The sequence below is a fragment of the Pollicipes pollicipes genome, unplaced genomic scaffold (assembly GCF_011947565.3).
Source record: "Pollicipes pollicipes isolate AB1234 unplaced genomic scaffold, Ppol_2.1 Scaffold_7262;HRSCAF=8765_pilon_pilon_pilon, whole genome shotgun sequence".
Taxonomy (NCBI): Eukaryota; Metazoa; Arthropoda; class Thecostraca; order Pollicipedomorpha; family Pollicipedidae; genus Pollicipes; species Pollicipes pollicipes.
In genome coordinates, this window is record NW_023597055.1 from 20,758,025 (window position 1) to 20,778,009 (window position 19,985).

Genomic DNA, 19,985 nt, shown 5'->3' on the forward strand with positions numbered 1-19,985 from the left:
GCAAACACATCGCTGCTTATATAGAACGGGCCACAGGGTGGACTGGGTACTTATTTTGGGAGAATTACGAGCATGGGTATGGGTAAAAAGTTTGCAGAATGGCTGGTACGTGTCGAAAAAATTACTGCACAATGTTACCGCTTGCACTTATTTTTGTAATAACTCCCTCCAGTGCCACCGCAGTTGCAGTTATGAACGCAAATCAGTGACTTTATGTTAAAACTGTCTAAACCTCTTCCATAATTCATAACCGAAGTGCTCCAAAAATTCAACGGTTGGGCTACCGATGGGCACAACCGAATATGAATGAATAGCGGGCAGGTACGGACACAGGTCATTGGGTTGCGTGCGGTTTGTGTTAAGGAAAACCCCTTGTGAAGGCTTCTAGCATCAGCGCCGCCGTCCTAAACCGAGCCGCGTCCACCTCCGGCCGGTGCCGGCCGGTGCCGTCCGGTACCGTCCCGGCTGGCAGCGCCACCGAACGGGCTGCGGTCGACGACGGCCGCTGCCGGCCGGCCGCAGAGACGGCCTGGCTCGGCTGCAGCGGCAGCAGTGCAGGCGCCGGTGGAGGCCGCGAACGGACCGCACTGGCGGCGAGCTCCTGACGACCCGGGCGCGGCGAGCAGACCAATCATGGTGAGGCACGGGGCGAGGCCCCGAAGGGCGCGCGGGTCGGGCGCCGAGCAGGTCGGCGGTGGGAGGGGTGTCCATACGCACCAGCCCTGGCGGGCGCGCAGCAGTGGGTCCGATGCAGCTGACTTCTCATGGTGAAGGTCGAGAGGTGCGGTGTGCTGCCGGCCGTGAACCTTAATTACGTCGGGTGTTGCTTATTGCGGTGCACAGAACTAACAGAGCAGCAAAAACACTAGTGTGACGATGGGCTCGTCGAGGCTGACGTCTAGAAGTAAGCCCGTAGGCGTAGATGAGACAATGCTCTGTCCTGATTTTGCGGGGGTGAGATCACGATCTGAGTGCAGCGCTGCCTGACACGGATGTTGCTCGTTATGCCGCATGGAAGGTGAGTCATCCGGACACACAAGGCCACGGAGCTGGTGAATTATCACGCATCCGCGGATGGTGCTTTGCACCACTTTGCGCCTCACTCCCTCCCCATTCTGACCTCCCACCCGCCCTTCCATGTGGGGCCCAGGCTACACGAAAGGTTTTCCAGAGGCGTTTAACAGTGAATCATACGTGCCTCTTGAAGGCTGTCTTCCTCTCTCCCGGTTCCGGTGAATCCATGACGTCAAGTTTTGACCACTCCCCCCCCCCCCCACCCTTTCAACCTCGCCCAAGCATTGGTCCGTTTTGGGTCGATCAAGGCTCCCGGTCACACGCCATAGGTCCCAGGGAAGGGCGAGAGGCGCCCGTCACGGCCTCTTCATCGCAGAGGTCACGTGGATGGGCCACCAGCATGGCGCAAGACGTGAGCCAACCGACCAGCTTCGCGTGTGCCTAGACACGGCAATACCTGGCTGCGGCCGGCCAATCCACGCGAGCTCCGACGCAGAGTGGCCGACCCCTCCAGCCAGCCGCAACTTTCGGGTGGTCTATCGCCCTCTCGCGGCGGCCGTGCCAAACCCGCCCCGCCCCTCAGACCACCACCAGCCAGCGGCAGGAATGCACGCCGAGACAACACGCAGCTGCGGCCTGGATGCCGCGCGTGCAAACACAAAGGCTGCGTGCCGGGCCAGCTCGATTCGGCGACATGTTTACAAGGCCGCGGAGATGGCTCCGGCCCGGTAAGCCGCGCCCCAAGGCCGCCAGCCGGGCGCCGGTGGCTGCCGACTCCGTAAGAGGCTTACACCCGTCACTGGGATGAACGGCACAGCTCGGGCCGCCAAACCGGTGGTGGCCGGAGACGCCGGCCTCCCTCGTGTGGAGGACCGGGGAGACGTGGGCCTCCCTCGTGTGGAGGACCGGAGAGACGCCGGCCTCCCTCGTGTGGAGGACCGGAGAGACGCCGGTCTCCCTCATGTGGAGAACCGGGGAGGCGCCGGCCTCCCTCGTGTGGAGGGCCGGAGAGACGCCGGCCTCCCTTGTGTGAGGACCGGAGAGACGCCGGCCTCCCTCGTGTGGAGGACCGGGTAGATTTGTGTCTTTATCGGGAAGAGGATAGGGGAGGCGCTGGTCCCCATCGTGTGAGGACCGGGGAGGTGCGGGCCTCCCTGGTGTGGAGGACCGGGTAGGCGCGGGTCTCCCTCGTGTGGAGGACCGGGGAGACGCGGGTCTCCCTCGTGTGGAGTACCGGAGAGACGCGGGCCTCGCTTGTGTGAGGACCGAGGAGGCGAGGTCCTCCTCTCGTGTGACGGACCGGGGAGGTGAGTGCTTCTCTCGTGAAGGGGACCGGGAGGCACGGGTCTCCCTCGCGTGGAGGACCGGGAAGGTGCGGTCTCCCCTCGCGTGGAGGGCCGGGGAGGCGGCGATCTCCCTTGTGTGGAGGATCGGGGAGGCGCGTGCCTCCCTCGTGAAGGGGACCGGGGAGGCGCGAGTCTCCCTCGTGTGGAGGACCGGGGAGGTGCGGGCCTCCCTCGCTCGGAGGACCGGGGAGGCGCGGTTCTCCCTTGTGCGACAGATAAGGGAGACGCGAGCCTCCCTCGTGTGACGGAACAGGGAGTGGTGGCTTGGGTTCGGGTGGTGACGTCCGGGAAGGACGATCCCGGGTCATAAGATGAAGAGCGTGTCTTACCGGGTGGTGATTTGGAAGGCGCCTTAATAACCAGCGGGCTGGGTGCTATAGCCCTTCCCATGTTTCCGGTCGGCTGCTATCTTTCTGTTCAATAGTTAAAGGCTTCGTCAAAGTCTCCATGTATGACGAAGATTCTGCCGCGTTCCCCGTGCCAGAACAAGTAGCCGTGCCAGCACTTCTTAGCAAACATGTTACGGGGACGGCCGGCAGAGGCTCTGTTAAGCTACTATGACATTCCATAGCAATGACCTTCCATAGCTACTATGACCTTCTACGCAATGAAGGTTAAGTGTTCAGGCGCAGGCAGTGTAACCAGAGGCGGGTAGGCAGAGTGCAACCGAATCATAACAAAGGAGGTCGGTTTTGAATAGTTTATGGTTACGCAGGTGAGTCAGTGCTTGCAGAGCAGCTGAGGGATAAGATTTTTCGGAAAAATATCATACAGAATGAGGGAAAATTTTAAACGGGTAAACACCCCGAAAACACCCCAGTTTAAAGCAAGTGAACCAATTTTGGAGTGAATAACCCGCGCCCGGGCTTTTCAAGAACTGCGAAAAGATGCCAGAATCATAATTGATATCAAAAGTCATGATGCTTTCAACCACTCCACATTCTTGGATTATTGGATTTATACTTCAGACGGTGTCAAGGCGTTAAACAATGTCGCCTTTTCGTCAGAATGTAGCATCACTCGGAAAATAATGGCGTGGTCAGCTGTCCGTCGTATTGGCCTTTCAAAGTCATTCAGAGTCGGTGTTTTTCCCAGCAAGGCAGAGGTGAAAAAGATGTCGGGGCTGATGTCAAGGGCATGCTCACTTAGTCATTTTCGGCACAAACATTCACCATTTGAAAACCAGGAGCCAACGAAAAAAAAATTATATTTTGATCACGCGTTTTGACTAGATAGCTTTCTGCGAATGAGTAGTTGCTAAGTTGCGTCAAGCACAGCGTTTCATTATTCTTAACAGCATGGTCACGTGGTGTACATACCAATGCGCGGTCCGATCCGTCATTGCATTTTGAGGACCCATAGGTTCCCATTTCGGTGTTGATTTCACTATGTAATATAAACTCTGGCAAATAGTTTTTTTGGAAGGGGCCATGATCCCACTGATGGCCCAACAAAGTAGAATAAGTAGATAATTTGGAGAAATTTGCCGTTATTTGTTATATCGCGTAAACATCCAATTTGGTCGGCAGCTGTTTGCTTATGGTAGGATGTCTGGTTTGACGTCAAAAACCGACTGGGTAGGGGATACTGAACCTAGATAATTATGATTCAATCATGTGGAAGTCACCCATTCCATAGACTAATTTGAAGACTATACATATTTTTGGCTAAGTGTCGGCGAGGATATCAAAAGTATCATACCAATTGATTAATAATTTAGTAATTACGAAGACACTTCCGATTTGCTTGCTTTGTAATTACACAGATCAGGCGTCAAATGAAATCCTGCGACCAAGTAGTAGTCAAAGCCAAAGAGCTCTTCCAGGGCATAATGGCGCAAGGTAGGCATGGGTATGGTTTAGACTGATGCCAAAAACTTGAAATGCCAACCACAAGTTCCTAGGTCATCTCTGGACAGGTGTCATCTGGCATGTGTCATCGCTCGTCATCTCCAACTGAGAGGCCTCCATCTAGCAAAAACAGCATGCTGAGGTGATGTTAACCTCATGGTGGCAGCACACGGTAAGGCAGAGTTGATTTGGGATGCATGACGTACAAGGTGGCCCATGAGGGTGCTTCTGACGAGTCATAATGAACAGAGATGGCATTCATGTGGAAAGGAGGCATTCAACGTCTTTTTCAATGTTTTATTAGGAATATAGAAAAACATCCCCAATACGCACCCGGGTGGCCGGCTAGATGCCCTTCGCTCGGGTGGGGGATCAATTTGACCCCCCACTAAGATCTCGGGAACTAAGAAAGCTGGATACACCAAATTTGCAGGTTGTGTTGACCTGTACGTGAGCTCACTTAGGTCGAGTTTTGAGGTAACTAGGTCATGACCTTAGCGTCAAGTAAGGTCAAACAAGGTCAAATTTTAGGTTGGTCTCAAAAGTGCCCCCAGAACCTAGATAACCGTTGCTAAGCAAAAGGTCACAAGTCCATTAAAGGTCGGTGACCTTGCTTGACCTTTTGATTGTCATGGTGACCAAAATCATAAAAGATTGCCCTGAATTTTGTATTTGAATGAGGGACAAAGATTACGCTTGGCAGTATGTTCATTAAAAAAATGTTGACCTGGATCATCTTAGGCAAATGACCTATTATGGCCTCTAAGAAGTCAATTGAGGATGTATGATGCGACTCGTGCTGTCAATGAGCTCAAAATGAGCACGGGAAAATACCCCATACGGCAAGCCCTAGAGCAATAAACCAGATTGGCTTTGATCTTGGTCTGACCTTCATACCTGACCATAGATCAGCATAATTCGCTCATTCAAAGCTTGTGTTGCCTAATAAAGCATCTCAAAGATGTATAGCTTCGTCAAACACTCCGTTGCTGCATCAGGTTGAACGATTCCCTAGAAATTGACTTTGCTGAAACCATGGCCTGACTTTGACCTGTCATATGTCAGTGACCTTATAAGGCACATCTGAATTTTTTGCACCAAACGCTCCGCTATTTAGTTGTGAACAGCTATGCAAAATTTGGCGCGACTACGCCGCACCGTTTGGAAACAATTCTGGAAAACCTTCGGGGGGCCAATTTGACCCCCCACCCGAGCGCGTGTTAAACCAATTGCCTAAGAGGTCATCATAGATCAAACAACACCAAGAAAACAACTAGATGTCTGAAGAATTTTCTGGGTTTAGCAAAGTAGTAAACATCCCAAATCACTTCATGACAACATCTGTCAGGCCGCGGGAGCCAGTGGACGACGAGGCTCCTGGCCGGGAGAAAGGCTAGAACCATACGCTCATCGGAGCACGATCATGACGTAGACGCTATCCCGACCGGCATGTGGTGGCGCTATTCCAATCCGGAATAAAGCCACCAAATACGGTATCCACGATGCGCTAATGACGTCATTTTGGAACGACTGAGCACGATCTGGTCAATTGCATTTTTGCACAACCTTGTCCCAGTATCATTGTAGGAATTTTACAAGCTGCATGCCCCTGGCTAGAAAGGCATTAAAGTCGTGCCAGAACAGCAAAAGGGTCAAGCAATAGCCAGACAACTGGCGGACAAAGGGCTAAAAGCGGTGGGCTTTTCGAGGTAAGTGGTACCAATAATTACAAGTGGACAGCCGCGTGACAACGGAAAGGACTCCGCGTGCGCAATAATACGCAGTTGGCAGCTCCAGGGGTCTCGCTACAGAGGAAAATGGACTGGAATGTTAACAAACCACTCCTTCACATAGCAATAGCCTGCTCCTCGGTGTTTTTATTGTTTGTAGAGTTTCGCTCCTGTACTTACTCTTCAGCCCAGTTTCTCCGGAGTCTTCAGGGTCAGACTGATCCGCTCACTATCCTGCACATCCGTCGTAATTATGGCAGCCGGACCCACCATTTTTGTTACTAACCAATCTATGGTGGGGTCTTCAGGACTGAAAATTAATGACAGTTGTGCAGAAAAACACAACAGTTAGTTTTATAAGGTCTAAGCGGTTGAAGCATGGGGTCATGCGGGGATGGGTTTGAACAATGATATGTCGTTACTGAGATTCCATAGGTTCCAAAGGATGAATTGTGGTATGTAACATGGTTTCAAGTAAAAATGATAGTTGAGAGACGCCTCTTTGGGCGTAATTTTCATACAGACCAGGTATACCGCTGACCTGATATCATCTGGGCTTTGCCTGAGTCTTTGTAGTATTTCATAAATATTCTAAAGCATTTCCTAAGATTACACGCTACGAGCGATTGTGAAGCTGCTCATGAATTACATTTAATTTACAACGAATGCAAGGCGCCTCAGCGGTTCTCAAACATTCCTGAATTGATGTCGATCTTTAGCATGCGGTCAGAACCCACATCATCCTAGAAGAGAATGTTAATTTCCTTCACCTCTTTCGTTTCGGGAATATTCATCGAACCGTTGCATGACTGCCTCTGATTCAAATATCTCGCCAAGCAGAATTTGTTTATGCACCCTGAACCCACCAACCAAACCTTGCTACTCCGGCCAATCGAGTGATTTTGCCTCCGGTTCCCATCCAACGCCGCGGCATCTTACGTACTGAGCCATACCACGATCGGGCCGCGCCGGGCCTGGATTGGCCTCTTTGGCCAGTTGCCAGCAGCAGCCTCTGCACGTCAGGCGGGCCACACAATCGCTTGTTCTGGAACCCGTGCCCAGTGCCGCCGATGTACGGACCCAGCATCTCTTCAGACCACAGAGAAGGTACTTGGTCCTTACGGACCCGGAACGGCCATGGGTCCCAGGGCAACCAAGGACGTCGCTCGCAGAATTGTGGTCCGATTGTGCTCGGGGTCACAAAAAGGTCAAAAACTTGCCGATGGAGGCGTGGCGCCATGTGACTTTCACCGCTCGGTTAGCCTTCTGAGTCGCACCATATGATTATCCCCTAGCGAGAAAGTCAAAACGACTCATAAGCAGAGACGCAATTATCTCGGAAGTTCAGGATGTCTCAAGACGAGGACCTCCAGGGCGCTGTACGCTTAAAAAATGCTTGGGTCCCAAATTGCCACGTCGCAGCTGAAAACGAACGACGAAAACTAGACCAACAGAACATTTCAGCTGTCTTTTCTTGGTGGAATCTTAACAAGCTTCTTGCTGTCTTTCCGTCCAGTGAACGTAATGCTGCAATTAATAATGGTCGTATCTACGGGTATGGGGCTGCTGCTTGCCTTGTGGGATGCTGGTAGGAGACCTCCTAGGACTTACACTCACAAATATCGTTGAGCGCTTACTGGCGCTATATGAACCATACCCATTGTAAAAAGCGCTTTCGCAAGTTCACGGGAAGCGTTGGACAGCGATACCAACATCAAAATTTCAGTATGAGTAAAGTACGACCCTTTCCAAGAGATGCTGGATCACTTCACTCTCACAGACCATATCGAACTCCAGTGTTCGTGGGAATGTCATAAGACCGAGCGGGGTTTTTGATACGGGGAGCATGGTTTTAGACGCCACCTCAGGCACGCCGTAGGCTATAATTGCCGTTGGTAGGGGCTGACAAGCATGCCATCAGATCACAATGATTCTTTGCAACGTGTCCGAGTCGTTTTGTGCAGTCGCTGGGCACTGCATATGCGGCGGCGTTCGTTTGATGACAGCTCAAGCGTGCGGTTTGGTCAGAACTGGTGCAGTCGGCAATGAAAAAAGCTCCACAGCGCTGTCAGTCTAACGAAGCGAACTCGTCGCCTGTGGGGATACCGAACCCTGGAATCGGCATGGCATGCGATCGCATACTGTCGTCGAGTGCGTTTTGCAGAAGTATCCCACATGCGCCAAATCCACCCTCATGTGTGTATGTGCATGCACCAAGAGTTGTGAAACATTTCCGCGTCAAAGCAGTCAAGAATTACACGAATGTGCGTGAAAAACGTTACAAAACGGGACTCTATCGTTCCATGTTTCTTAGAGAGAGCTTTTACTTGCAATTCTGCTCTGGTTTCTTTTTTTGTCCGCTATTGGAGGTTGTTGTCCGGTACAGTGCGCACTCATAATGGGTCTGATTACACGTGCATAATGTCATACTGAAACACTGCATGAAACGGAAAGGTACTTTATAATGCATAAAGCACATTATTTTCGCGGTACATTCACACATGCCTGCAAAAGGCAGATCAATTAAGTCTGAGCCATTCACGGCCGCTGTGTATAGCTTGCACCATGACAAAGGACGTTGTCCCTTCAAGATTGGTGAGACACTTAAAGTTTCTCCCTCAAGGAACATTGTGCAGACCAGTGACCAACGGCGTGTTGGGAAGCAATTCGGTTGACATACTGATCGACAAAAAAGAGAACCTCTGCATGTGAAGACATTGGTAGCTGTTCGTGGAAACCATTTGTCAAGACACAGCCTGCCTGTTATCACGAAAGTGAAGGGAACGCTATTCTAGGTCAGTCTTCACTTTTGACACGTGCAAGGCACAGCTGGTGGGCCTGGTCCTAATAAGGAAATGCGCAGGTCAAGGTTCTGTGGTGCACGACACGCACAAGTTACGTGCTCTCACGCGATGAAACACTGAAAGGCATGCGCATCAGGCACGGGACGACACACACATCAGGTACAGGACTACATCCACATCAGGCGCGGAACGACACGCACATCAGGCACGGGAACGACATGCACATAGGCACGGCACACATGACATCAGGCGCGGAACGGCATGCATATCGGCAAGGGACACATGCACATCAGGCACGGACGACACGCACATCAGGCACGGGACGACATGTACATCAGGCACGGCACTACGTGCACATCAGGCACGGAGACACGCACATTAGGCACGGGTTTACATGCACATCAGGCATGGACAGCATGCACATTTTGCTGCGGAAGGCAACAGACACGGCTTGAGTTACGTGTCTCTCCGGTGTCCCAGCCTTGATAATGTTTTACACACCACCCTCATCCCCATCCGTGCCAACCCCAATATCAAAACTGAAATCACGCAAGGAGTCGCTCAAACAATAAAAAACCGTAAAAACGTGTGTTGCGAAAATGTGATGTACGCTTGAAGGTGTGTACACTTTCCGGATTTGTACACGCGACACCATAGTCGCAGTCACGCACATTTGTACACGCGACACCATAGTCGCAGTCACGCACATTTGAGCACCCGGTGCGTGGTAAGCCTTTCGCTTGGATCATCAAGTCGTGAGTAACCGTGGGAATTTGCCGTCAAATGCCGACGGTTATCGCCGGGATGATGGCAAACGCGACGCGCTTAGCACACGATGTGTGGCAAAAAACAGCTGCATGCCTTCGACTTGCGTGTCGTGTCGTCCCAAGAAAATCATAAACAAGTTTTGAGTGAGCGATTACGCAGCGGCCTTGAAAATCTCCGCACCGCGTGACAGAAGCACATTTCTTGCCCTTTGTTCTTTAGTTCTTTCTCTTTGGTTCTTTGATTCTCGCCCTTTGGCTCAGCATCAGCAGCCATTCGCCAAGCGGGTGCTCCACTTGGCAATGCGACCGTTGCCCCCGACCAGGGCGCTCCGCTGGCCGTAAAACGGTGCATGCTCAGCGCTGCTTTCTCTTTCATCCTGGTCTTCCGAAAATAGGCCAGCTGGCTGTCTGCACGGAGTGTAGCCATTTATGCGGCGCTATCCAGGATCAAGTCTGCCTTGCCTGGCGCTGGGTCCTCCAAAGCCGGCCTATCCAGGCCCGCCTTGTGTCGTCTGCGTCGGCAGTTCAGAGTCGGACTGCGGGCGTCAGGCTCATGAGCCCTCTGTCGCGCACTGAGATTACTGTTGTGGCTCTTGAAAGCATGCTGAGAGTCGACAACTACAGGCGTTGAGATAACAGAGGTTGCAAATTCCATTCCAGTAGCATATTCATTTGGAATGGGAGGCAAGTGGCAAATAAAGGAAATCTATGCCAAATGAATATATTCTCCCATCAATGTTACGTAAAAGCTTACTTACAAGATTCATGATTCATACAATAAAGCTCATGATTGCACTTTACCACATTTATTCCAAATTTGGCCGGCAAAAATTATCCCACTGCGTGTGGCTCATGAACATCATGCACCGCATTGAGGGGCCGGTCCGGCGCGGCCCGTACCAGCCCGTCCGCCGTCCCGTCCCGGCGCCGCCGCAGAGAGGCTCGTCTCGACCGGCCCGGCCCAGAGACCACAGCTGGTGAGAACCGGACAGGTGACGTCACAGAGAGACCTCGCGGCGCTGCGGCCGCCCCCCCCCCCCCCCCCTCCGGCCGCACAGACGGATCGTGATGCCTCGTGGGTGGAAGTGGCCGGGCTGCCCGGGCGGAGGGCCACGCCGATGACCGGGGGGGGGGGGGGGATGACACCGCCGTCGGGGGAAGGTGACTCAGATGTCTGGGTTAGAGGTCACTAGTGTGTGCGGAGTGGTGTATTAGTATCATTATCAGTATAAGTGTATTGGAAACCATGCACACGGTGGATATTGCGGTTTTAGGTCATACAGGTGCAGCATGAAAAGGCCCACACAAAAATGTACAAAAATTATACGAACAATGATCAAAGAGCTAAAGCACACCTGTCATCGCACTATGAGCCGAATCACATCAGTTGTCTGTGGTTAAAATCCCGTGGCGTGTGGCGGTCTTAAACACACTCGGCGTTGTGGCATGACGGACGCACGATGGCAGGCGGTCCCAGGCTGCTGTGGCTCGATGCGAAGACGCGCTCTGTGCCGTGGTCAAGTAGTATCCGCGCCGGCGCAGACCATCTCTGTCCGAGGCATGCGCTTCACTGCCCAAAACAGCGGCGCGTGATGCAAAAAGCGCGCGGACCGTGTAAGGCGCGCATACCTCCTTCAGCGCCTGAAGCACTTTTATCGCGATATGGTGCGTCTACATGACCTTGATCCTCGGCCATGCAAGGGAGTTTAGAGCTGGAGTTATATGGTGCTGCTATTTGGAACCGGTAATTACTCTTGCAGCGAAGTTTAGATTTTTTAAATTTTGTGTAGTTGACTCTCGCTTGCTCCATACCATACGCAAAGGCAGTGCTTGATATGAGGGAATACGTGCGCGTATATGATGATTTTGATAAGATGTAAAGATAAGTAAGGACGGAATTTGTATAGAGAAACTGGTATGTCATTGCATTTTTCCATGACGTTCGAGACATGGACACCCTATGACAGATCGGAGTCAACTACGTGTACGTGCACGCAGCTATATGGGAAGAGGATGACGCAGCTGTCTGTGAACAACGATCAGACGGTCGGTTCAGCAGGGGTAGCTCAGAGAACAGTCGTATCTCAGAGAACTTGGGCAGTGTCGTTGGTCGTAGCCCAAGACAGCTCGCCCATGGCCATAAAAAGGAGGTCGTGAATTGGGGACTTACAACCAGCTGTGCTCTGTTTTCCGTTTCTATAAAAGCACTCCATGGTTGGCGAATGTCACCGTGTCACCCTCATTCATTTTACATTTGCATTGTATATGGCACGTACACAAAACTGCGCACATGCTGAAAATTCACGAACAATTCAAAACAAAACATTTATGTACAATATACTTCATACAAACATCTGCTATCGCGAAGCGCAAAAAGAGCCGAGTGAAAAGGAGCGGCGTGCGCAGATGATTGGGCCCCTCCACTTTTGTATTTTGGGCTCGCCGATGGCTAAATGCACTCTGTTACACTCATTAAGCACCTCGAATATTTGTGGCACTTACATACCTGTACTGTATCACCTTGCAAGCCCGTCTTGAAGTATTCCGTTGATGCCAGCTTCAACCCACCAGGTGCAACCATTCATGAACTTATATGCAACATCTACAGACATTGTTGAGATAAATATTCATGGACACATCAGAGCAAAAACAGGCAAGCTGTAATGAGAAGCACCGGAATCTACTAACACACCCGAGACTGGATGGTGAATTTTAATACCGACGAAGAGTCACGTTTATTAACGTCAGTTTCCGCAAGATGGAGGCGGATGTTCATTAACCATCACCCGAGCTAATCCAAGGCCGGAGAATGCCGCCGCAAGAGCTGCCATCTAGCGGAAGGGCGACGGGAAGCTCACACCTGAGGTCATGCTTGTGGCGAGGTGGCAGTGGAGGAGTGAGAGTAAAACGGGCAAATTACCGAACAGAGGACGTTGGTGAAGCACGTAGACGTTCGCGTATGCGCGCTGGGAAAAGAGAGCGAGAGCGAGATATAGAGGAGGACAGAACGAGCAAGAGAGAGAGAGAGAGAGAGAGAGAGAGAGAGAGAGAGAGAGAGAGAGAGAGAGAGAGAGAGAGAGAGAGAGAGAGAGAGAGAGAGAGATAGAAAGGGAGAGAGAAAAAAAGAAAGGGAAAGAGAGAGAGACAGAGAGACAGAGACAGAGACAGAGAGAAAGAGAGGGAGAGAGAGGGGGAGGGAGAGAGAGAGAGAGTGAGTGCGAGAGAAAGAGTGAGCTTTGTGAGAATGCTATATTGCTGTTGTGGTGGTTCATGCAGCAGAAGTACTGTCCAAATCCTTCTGTCTGAAACAGTCGGGTGTGACAGCCATTTTGAATCCCTCTCCACCAAAGGTGTAGCTAAGAGACGAAATGGATGTTTGCCTCCTCTTTGAGCAGCTGAGGAACCAATGTTCCTTCCTGGCACCCGAATGGTGCGTAAAGTTATGTTTATGGATGTTTTTCTTGGAAGAAATACATTCAAGAATGGCAAATGACTCTTGTGCAAGCTTAGAACGCCCGCGGTTCACAGGTGGAAGCCGTTCACGCTTGACGAAGTCATGACCAGTGTATGGTTTAACGCGCATCTTTCCATGTGTCACTGTTACAAGAGTGTAATCCGCCTCGACTCAAGCTCTGACTTTGTTGGCTGTTAGCGCCTTTTTCTCGTGTTGGTGCACACCCGGCGCGGAAGCAAGGATGGAGCGTGGCTTAACATGATAATTACAGACGAAGCCATCACTGGCATGGGGTGTGTGCTCCCCCGATGCAGGGCTTTCCGTGATCATTCCATATCTTTCCGACCACTACCGTGCACATAGTATGCTCTGATATGTTTGATAGAAGTGAAAGTCACAGCTTCACTTCATATGATTCACTTTGACATGATCAATTGCCAAAACATTGGATGATTGATGCATACCGGATTATTTGCCGTGCGTAAAGCTCAAGTGGCCTGCTAAACCGTATGTCTTAGTCACGCAATGTTTGTTATGACGCTAAACGAGCGGACACTCGGTACCTGGTCAACGTGTTTTCTAGTGCAGAGGGTGAGAGCAGAAGCGGGGTTTTCCGCCTTACCGCCATTCATGCATCGCAATTCACAATTGCATCCGGCGCATAATGTATGCTAATTAGACGTAATTAGGCGCAATTAGAGCTGCTTTCGCTACCCAATGTGCTGGATGTATCTGATAAAGTCACCATATACCGTGTTGGAATGTTCGCATTGGGCGAAGGCTTCACCGTGTGCTCTGTTTTGTCTTTGCAGGAGGTTACAAGAGCTCTGTGGTGTTTTTTACTGGTTGCCGTTCTGGTGGCATCGCTGGCGTCTGCTGACGAAGCAGGTGAGTGCACAACGCAAATAGCAAGGATGAAATTGTGATTGAGGTTTCTCTCCGGCTTCTATGAGTTTTTGGAGTGTTAGATGTTGACATGATTTCGATGCAGCGGTCACCAAGTAACGAAGGTGACCTTTCAAGTGTTGGCGGAGTGTGCTAGGATTTCAGTCAGAAAGTGGCCACTGGATATTCATAGGCTCCTCACGCAATATGTGGTACGAAAGGCGCGCAACGATGCACATAAGCATGTAGGTGACCTTACCTTCCCAATGTATGCAAGCATGCGTTAATGTTACCCATGGTGACTATTGCAACCTATGTACATTACTTCACTTGTTAGAGCTGACCACTAGCGGGTAGCAGCTGAGCATCAGCTGGCGGCAGCGGCTGATGGTCAGCTGAGCCTTACCGTTACTTTGGCTCTTACGCGCGACGGAGACTGTCTCTGTGTGCTCCTGCATTGGAGAAACCGATCTGTGATGCGAGCATTGCGTCAGATTTTGTGAGGCATATAGATTTCAAAATAATGTACTTGGTTGTCTTATGTTCCGTGACTATATATGGCTCCATTTTTCATACGCCTTATTGATGCCTGCTGACTCGGAGCGCATAGCGTACTCTCCATGAATGAATGAAGACCGTGAAACAAAGTTGTCAGCGCTAAATGATCGCCGCAGTAGACACGCTCCTAAGAACCCACATACTCCTACTACCACTGATGGCCAGAGCCATTCGTGCTGGCTCGCACGTCGCACGTATCATTGCATCGGTCCATATGTGAAGGGGTGTTTCAGAAACATTGGTGCCAAAACCAATTTTGTGGTACAATTTTTCCGTGGGTCACCATAGGGTTAATGCTCAGCATTCTTGTAAAGTTGATGTGGCATCCACAGATCCCCCGATCCTAACTGCTACAGATCCTCCCCAATCAGGTCACCACTGCGACCGACCATCTTTGATCAGGCCCCAGCGTGACCGACCTTCCTAGATCAAGTCCCAGCGCAACACATTTATTCCATTAACTCCCGCTTGACCAGACCCCAGTGGCACGATTTTAGTCAAGATTGCCCGCATGGTCATGACAGCAAACAATCCCGATGCTGGCAAATTGTAGTTTTAAGTGGAATGCGAAAGGCATAAAGATGTGTTTCCCTCAAATGTGCACACTTCGTCTCTGACCAGGGCTCAGCACGCTATTGCACGCTATGTGCGGCTTTCCGATGATGTTACGCTCTCCGCGCGCTCCAGCCAGGAATGGAGGGTGGATGCGGGCCACTCCAGAGACACATTCCTGAGAGGTCAAGGGCTGCTGTACAGCTGCAGCAAGTGCTTATAATTTAGGTCATGCATAGAGCTCGAGCCGAGCAAGTAAACAGGAAGTAATGCCCAACGTGCATGTTTTTTCACAAACAAGTTGAATGTATAAATGTATTGCATTTTAGGGTCTACGGCATTGGAAACAGATCTGAAAGCTGTGCCAGCTTATTATTCAACACCATTTTATTGGAAGAAATGGCACCAGGATAAGGCAGTGAATTTTATGTCAATAGGTGATTAGATCTGGACGCATCTCCGGCAACAAGAGAATGGAAAGATAGGTGTGATATTTCGGCTGTATACTTTAGACATCAGTTATGAATGAACTTCAAACACGACCATGAAATGATGTGCGCTGCTGGAAAGTAGAGTAACTGGAAAGCACGCGAAATGTTGGCAGAAACGCAAAGAAAACAGGACCGATCGAACATTGCTTTAATGAAAGGCATATTCTGAATCGCTGATAGATTACTACGGCCTCCACCGACTGTTTTCAGCACCTCATGCTGATGTGCTCGCGGCTTCCGTCTGTATGCGTCGCCCACCATTCGTTCCGGGGCATGCAAATTGATTGGCACCCAGTCTCCTTAATCAGCGCCCCTGCGCCCCCGTTACAGATCTTTGATGCCGTCCGTACATAACAGACATTTTGTTCTCCATCAGTCTATAACCCGTGGGTTTTGATGTATCCGATGAGTCACGACCTGTACAATTTAAGCCTGAAGGGCAGTAAGTCCTCAGTATAACATTTAGTCCTTAGTACAACAAACCATCACCGAACCCCTTGATTTGAAGTACTCCAGCTCGTCAAGCCCTTGTCCCATTCAGTCAGTGAGGACTTAATCGATATCCCACCTATACGATAGGAGTTCAATGTGACTCTGATCAAATTTCACACCGTCAGATAAGATCAGCGTTCAATGCGATCGCCAAAGAGCTTCGTTCAAAGAGAGATCGTTCAAAGAGCTTTCGTGTACTGGAATATCACGTAATCCGCTCCTCTGGCTGTCAAAGCATGTAAAAGGAAACGTCGCTCCATATTGATGACAACTGCCTGACGTTTTCACAGCGCCAAGACGCCGGCGTCTTCGTCCCCGCAAGCGAGTGTCGCAGACTCAAGTTGTCGCTTTGGATCAGGACGCTTCTACAGAGGGCACACCGGCTGAGCCGCCGGCGGCGGCCAGCGCGTCCCCAGCCAGCAGGCCTTCAAGAACAAGAAGTTCTGCCTCTGCCAGCGAACCTCAATTGGTGGCCAAGCCGAGGCGCGTTGCAAAGCCCTCTCGGAGGCGAGGCACCGCCTCTTTCAGTGAGCCTTCGGCGGCGTCCAAGCCGATACGCATTGCCAGGCCGTCCAGGAGGAGGGGTACGGCCTCTGGCAAAGCGGCCGCCGCCGTGTCCCAGGCTCCCGTGACCGCCCAGCAGGAAGGCATAGCCTCGGCGGCGGCAGCAGCTGCCCCCAAACCAGCGTCTAAGGTGCGTGACCGACAGTTAACCGGGACACTGGCCGCGTGGACGCTGTGAGGAACTTTTTGCGTGCCATTCACGCTTTCCTCACAAAACATTTCAATTCCAGTGTTTACAGCATGTAATTGCAACGTTAAAGGGAATGTTTCCCATTTAAAGATTTTGAAACAATCATCAGATATCATGAAACAAGATGACTTATAAATAGTGGCGTGCTTTTCATGTGAAAAAGACTGCTCTGGACAACACAATTCTCTGTTTAGTAAATATGCTCCTCAATACGTCGTGACTTGATTATGTCATATACTTTGCACAGCATTGATGGAGAGCCAAATAACGGCCGTTATGCTTGGAAGTCGCGTTCACGAACACCAGATATGAACGCTTGGACAACTATATTTGTCTTGGCTTAGATTGCTGCATGGCTTATTGAGTGGCAGGATTTTAAGGACAATATTATGACGTCATGATGCTAAGGTGACTGAAAATCTCTTCCCGATATACCTTTCCCCATTTTCGAGTGGAATGTAGTAGCCCAGTGACCTGTTTTGCGACAGCAGTCATTTTCTCTGCACCGCTCATCAATTGTTGAACCAACTGAGCGATCACACGCTGTCTCTCATCGTCGATGCCACTGGTCAACGCTCAACAGGTTGGCATTCCAATTGCTTTTTACATATTGTGTACTAACCCGCTATGGATGCTTGCCTCGCAACATCCGTGAGCAGCCCAATCACTATTTACATCTAACCTTGCTTCTCACCCGCTAATCACACGCTACAATATATCGATGCCGCGCTACCCATGGTGAAATCACCGCCGTCACCTGGTCACCAGGTGGTGATCCGCCCCACGTCGGGCGTCCCCAGCGGCCAGCGGCGTCGCCGGCGGAAGAAGGGCCGCTCCGGCGCCAGCTCGACGGCGCAGGTCGCCGTCCGCAAGGGGCCGCAGGTCGCCGCGGTCACGTTCTCGGCCCCGAAGCCCGTGCCCTCGGAGCCGGTCGGCAAGGCGGGACGGAAGATTGTGTGCTACTATACGAACTGGTCCCAGTATAGGTGAGTTGCGGGATGCGCTGACCAGCTGGCGCACGTCTTTTACCGATTTTTTTTATTTTTGATCAATATTAACACGTTCTTAGCGAGGTAACCCCTTCGTCCCTTTCTTACGCACAGGTTATGTCGGGCGAATCCCCTCTCCTGATAACCCTGTGTTAAAGGGAATGTTCCGCATTTGAAAATATTGAAACAACCATCAGATATGATGAAGTAGGCTTACTTATAACTATTGGTACACCTTAAGGCAAAAAAGAATGCTCTAGATGACACGGTTTCTCTTTTTAGTAAATGTTCTCCGCAATGCGTCATTGTTTGATTGCGTTATTGCACCATGCACAACACTGATTGAGAGCCAATTGACGGCTGTTATTTTTGGAAATCGTGCTCACGAATGCCAGATGTGGGCGGCTCGGCAGCTATATTTTTTGACCTTGATCGCCACACGACTAATGGAATGGCAGGATTTAAACGACATTATGGCGTCATGGATACCTGGTTAACCTTGAATTTGTCTCCCGAAATAGTCTGCACATCGTCGCGGGCATGTAGCTCAGAAACCAGGGAGATAAGGTCTTGAAACGGGCTGGGCTGCCCAGGTAGTCAATTAATGCCCCAAAAATTGTTTTAAGATGGCTATTGCGATCCAAACCCCCCTGCAAATGCAAAACACGCCTTTTCAGCGCAGCGTACAGAAAAATAAAGTTCGTTCAACACGCAATTGAGCTAGAGGTGGACAACAAAAACGAGCGTGTTGTTTGTCATAAGGAAAAGCCTACGCTATCCGTCTTACATTTTTCAAAAAAATTAAGAGGAAACATGATTTGCATCAACACGTGAGTGTAAGCTACCCCCCAAAGCCGTACCCCACCTCCAACCTCATTTCCCCTATCGCGGTTCGGTTACGCCGTGTCATTGCATCTTATTTCTAAGTTAGCTCTCTTGTTTTGGGTTACTTTGTTTAACTCAATGAGGGATTTTATTGCTTACTAATCGGACACACTTCCCAAGCTACAGCAGAGTATTGTGAAATGACATGTGAGATCAATGTATAAAGGGCTAATGAACTGATTTGGTACGTCCATCTGCTATCAGCATGTCACTAGGACTGAAACATTTTTGAGCCATTGACTTATCTATGTAATGTATCCAGGAAAAGTGGAAACGATTGCCTGACCAGGTGCCCTAACCTGGACATGAGATAAACTTAACATGACATGACACAGCCTGGTATGACCTTGATCCTCGACATTCCTCGATATCATCGTGTGATTTTTAAGCGCAAGAAATCGCCTTACATTTGTTGACGATTGCAAATCCTCACAAGCAATGTGACAGGGGCTTGGGCTCAACTACACAGGCTTGATGTGTCTTGCCCCACATGTCCAGCACACATTTAAAAAGAAAAAAACATGAGGTGGGCTGAAAGGTATTAACTCGGCACAATTGACTTCGTTTACGCGTGGAAGTCAGTTGCACATATTTCCATTGACTCTACTCCAATAAAATCTCAGCCAGCTACCCGATACAACTTGCCTCTCAGCCCAAGCACGAGTTTCACGAAACAATTTGAGACAGTTTGAAGCATGCGAGGTCCCTTCCCTCCCCACCCGCTCATCTTTAGGCGAATTTAGCATCTAGCCGACACAACTCCCAGGTGGTTACGCTCCAGCGCCAGACCGCGTGACGTGTGCGACCTTCACCCCCCATGCGCACCCATGGTTAGGCGGCTCAAAGCGGCCCACCCCTTCAAGCGGTCTCATCCGGAACCGGGCGAGGCCCGCTCGTGCTGGGCCGAGCGCTCGATCGCAGGTGACGCGCCCGCAGATGCAGATGGTTTTCCCAGCAGCGAACTGCTGTGTCGCGTGTCACGGACCAATGGGAGCCGTGTCACGGACCGATGGGAGCCGTGTCACAGACCAATGGGAGCCGTGTCACGGACCGATGGGAGCCGTGTCACGGACCAATGGGAGCCGTGTCACGGACCGACGGGGGCCGTGTCACGGACCAATGGGAGCCGTGTCACGGACCGATGGGAGCCGTGTCACGGACCGACGGGAGCCGTGTCACGGACCAATGGGAGCCGTGTTACAGACCAATGGGAGCCGTGTCACAGACCAATGGGAGCCGTGTCACGGACCAATAGGAGCCGTGTCACGGACCAATGGGAGCCGTGTCACGGACCAATGGGAGCCGTGTCACGGACCAATAGGAGCCGTGTCACGGACCAATGGGAGCCGGGTCACGGACCAATGGGAGCCGGGTCACGGACCGACGGGGACCAATGGGAGCCGGGTCACGGACC

The 19,985-nt window shown here is 51.0% G+C and overlaps 1 protein-coding gene across 1 annotated transcript in view; it reads left to right on the forward strand.

Annotated features, from left to right (window-relative positions):
* The first annotated feature begins 556 nt into the window (after positions 1–556).
* The window catches only part of LOC119113867 (putative chitinase 10), a 35,070-nt gene continuing 15,641 nt past the window's right edge, over positions 557–19,985 (forward strand). The window contains exons 1-4 of the mRNA XM_037238101.1: positions 557–636; positions 13,778–13,853; positions 16,234–16,637; positions 17,466–17,683. Of these exons, the coding sequence (XP_037093996.1) occupies positions 634–636; positions 13,778–13,853; positions 16,234–16,637; positions 17,466–17,683 (701 nt within the window). The 5' untranslated portion in view covers positions 557–633. The remainder of the gene's footprint in view (positions 637–13,777; positions 13,854–16,233; positions 16,638–17,465; positions 17,684–19,985) is intronic.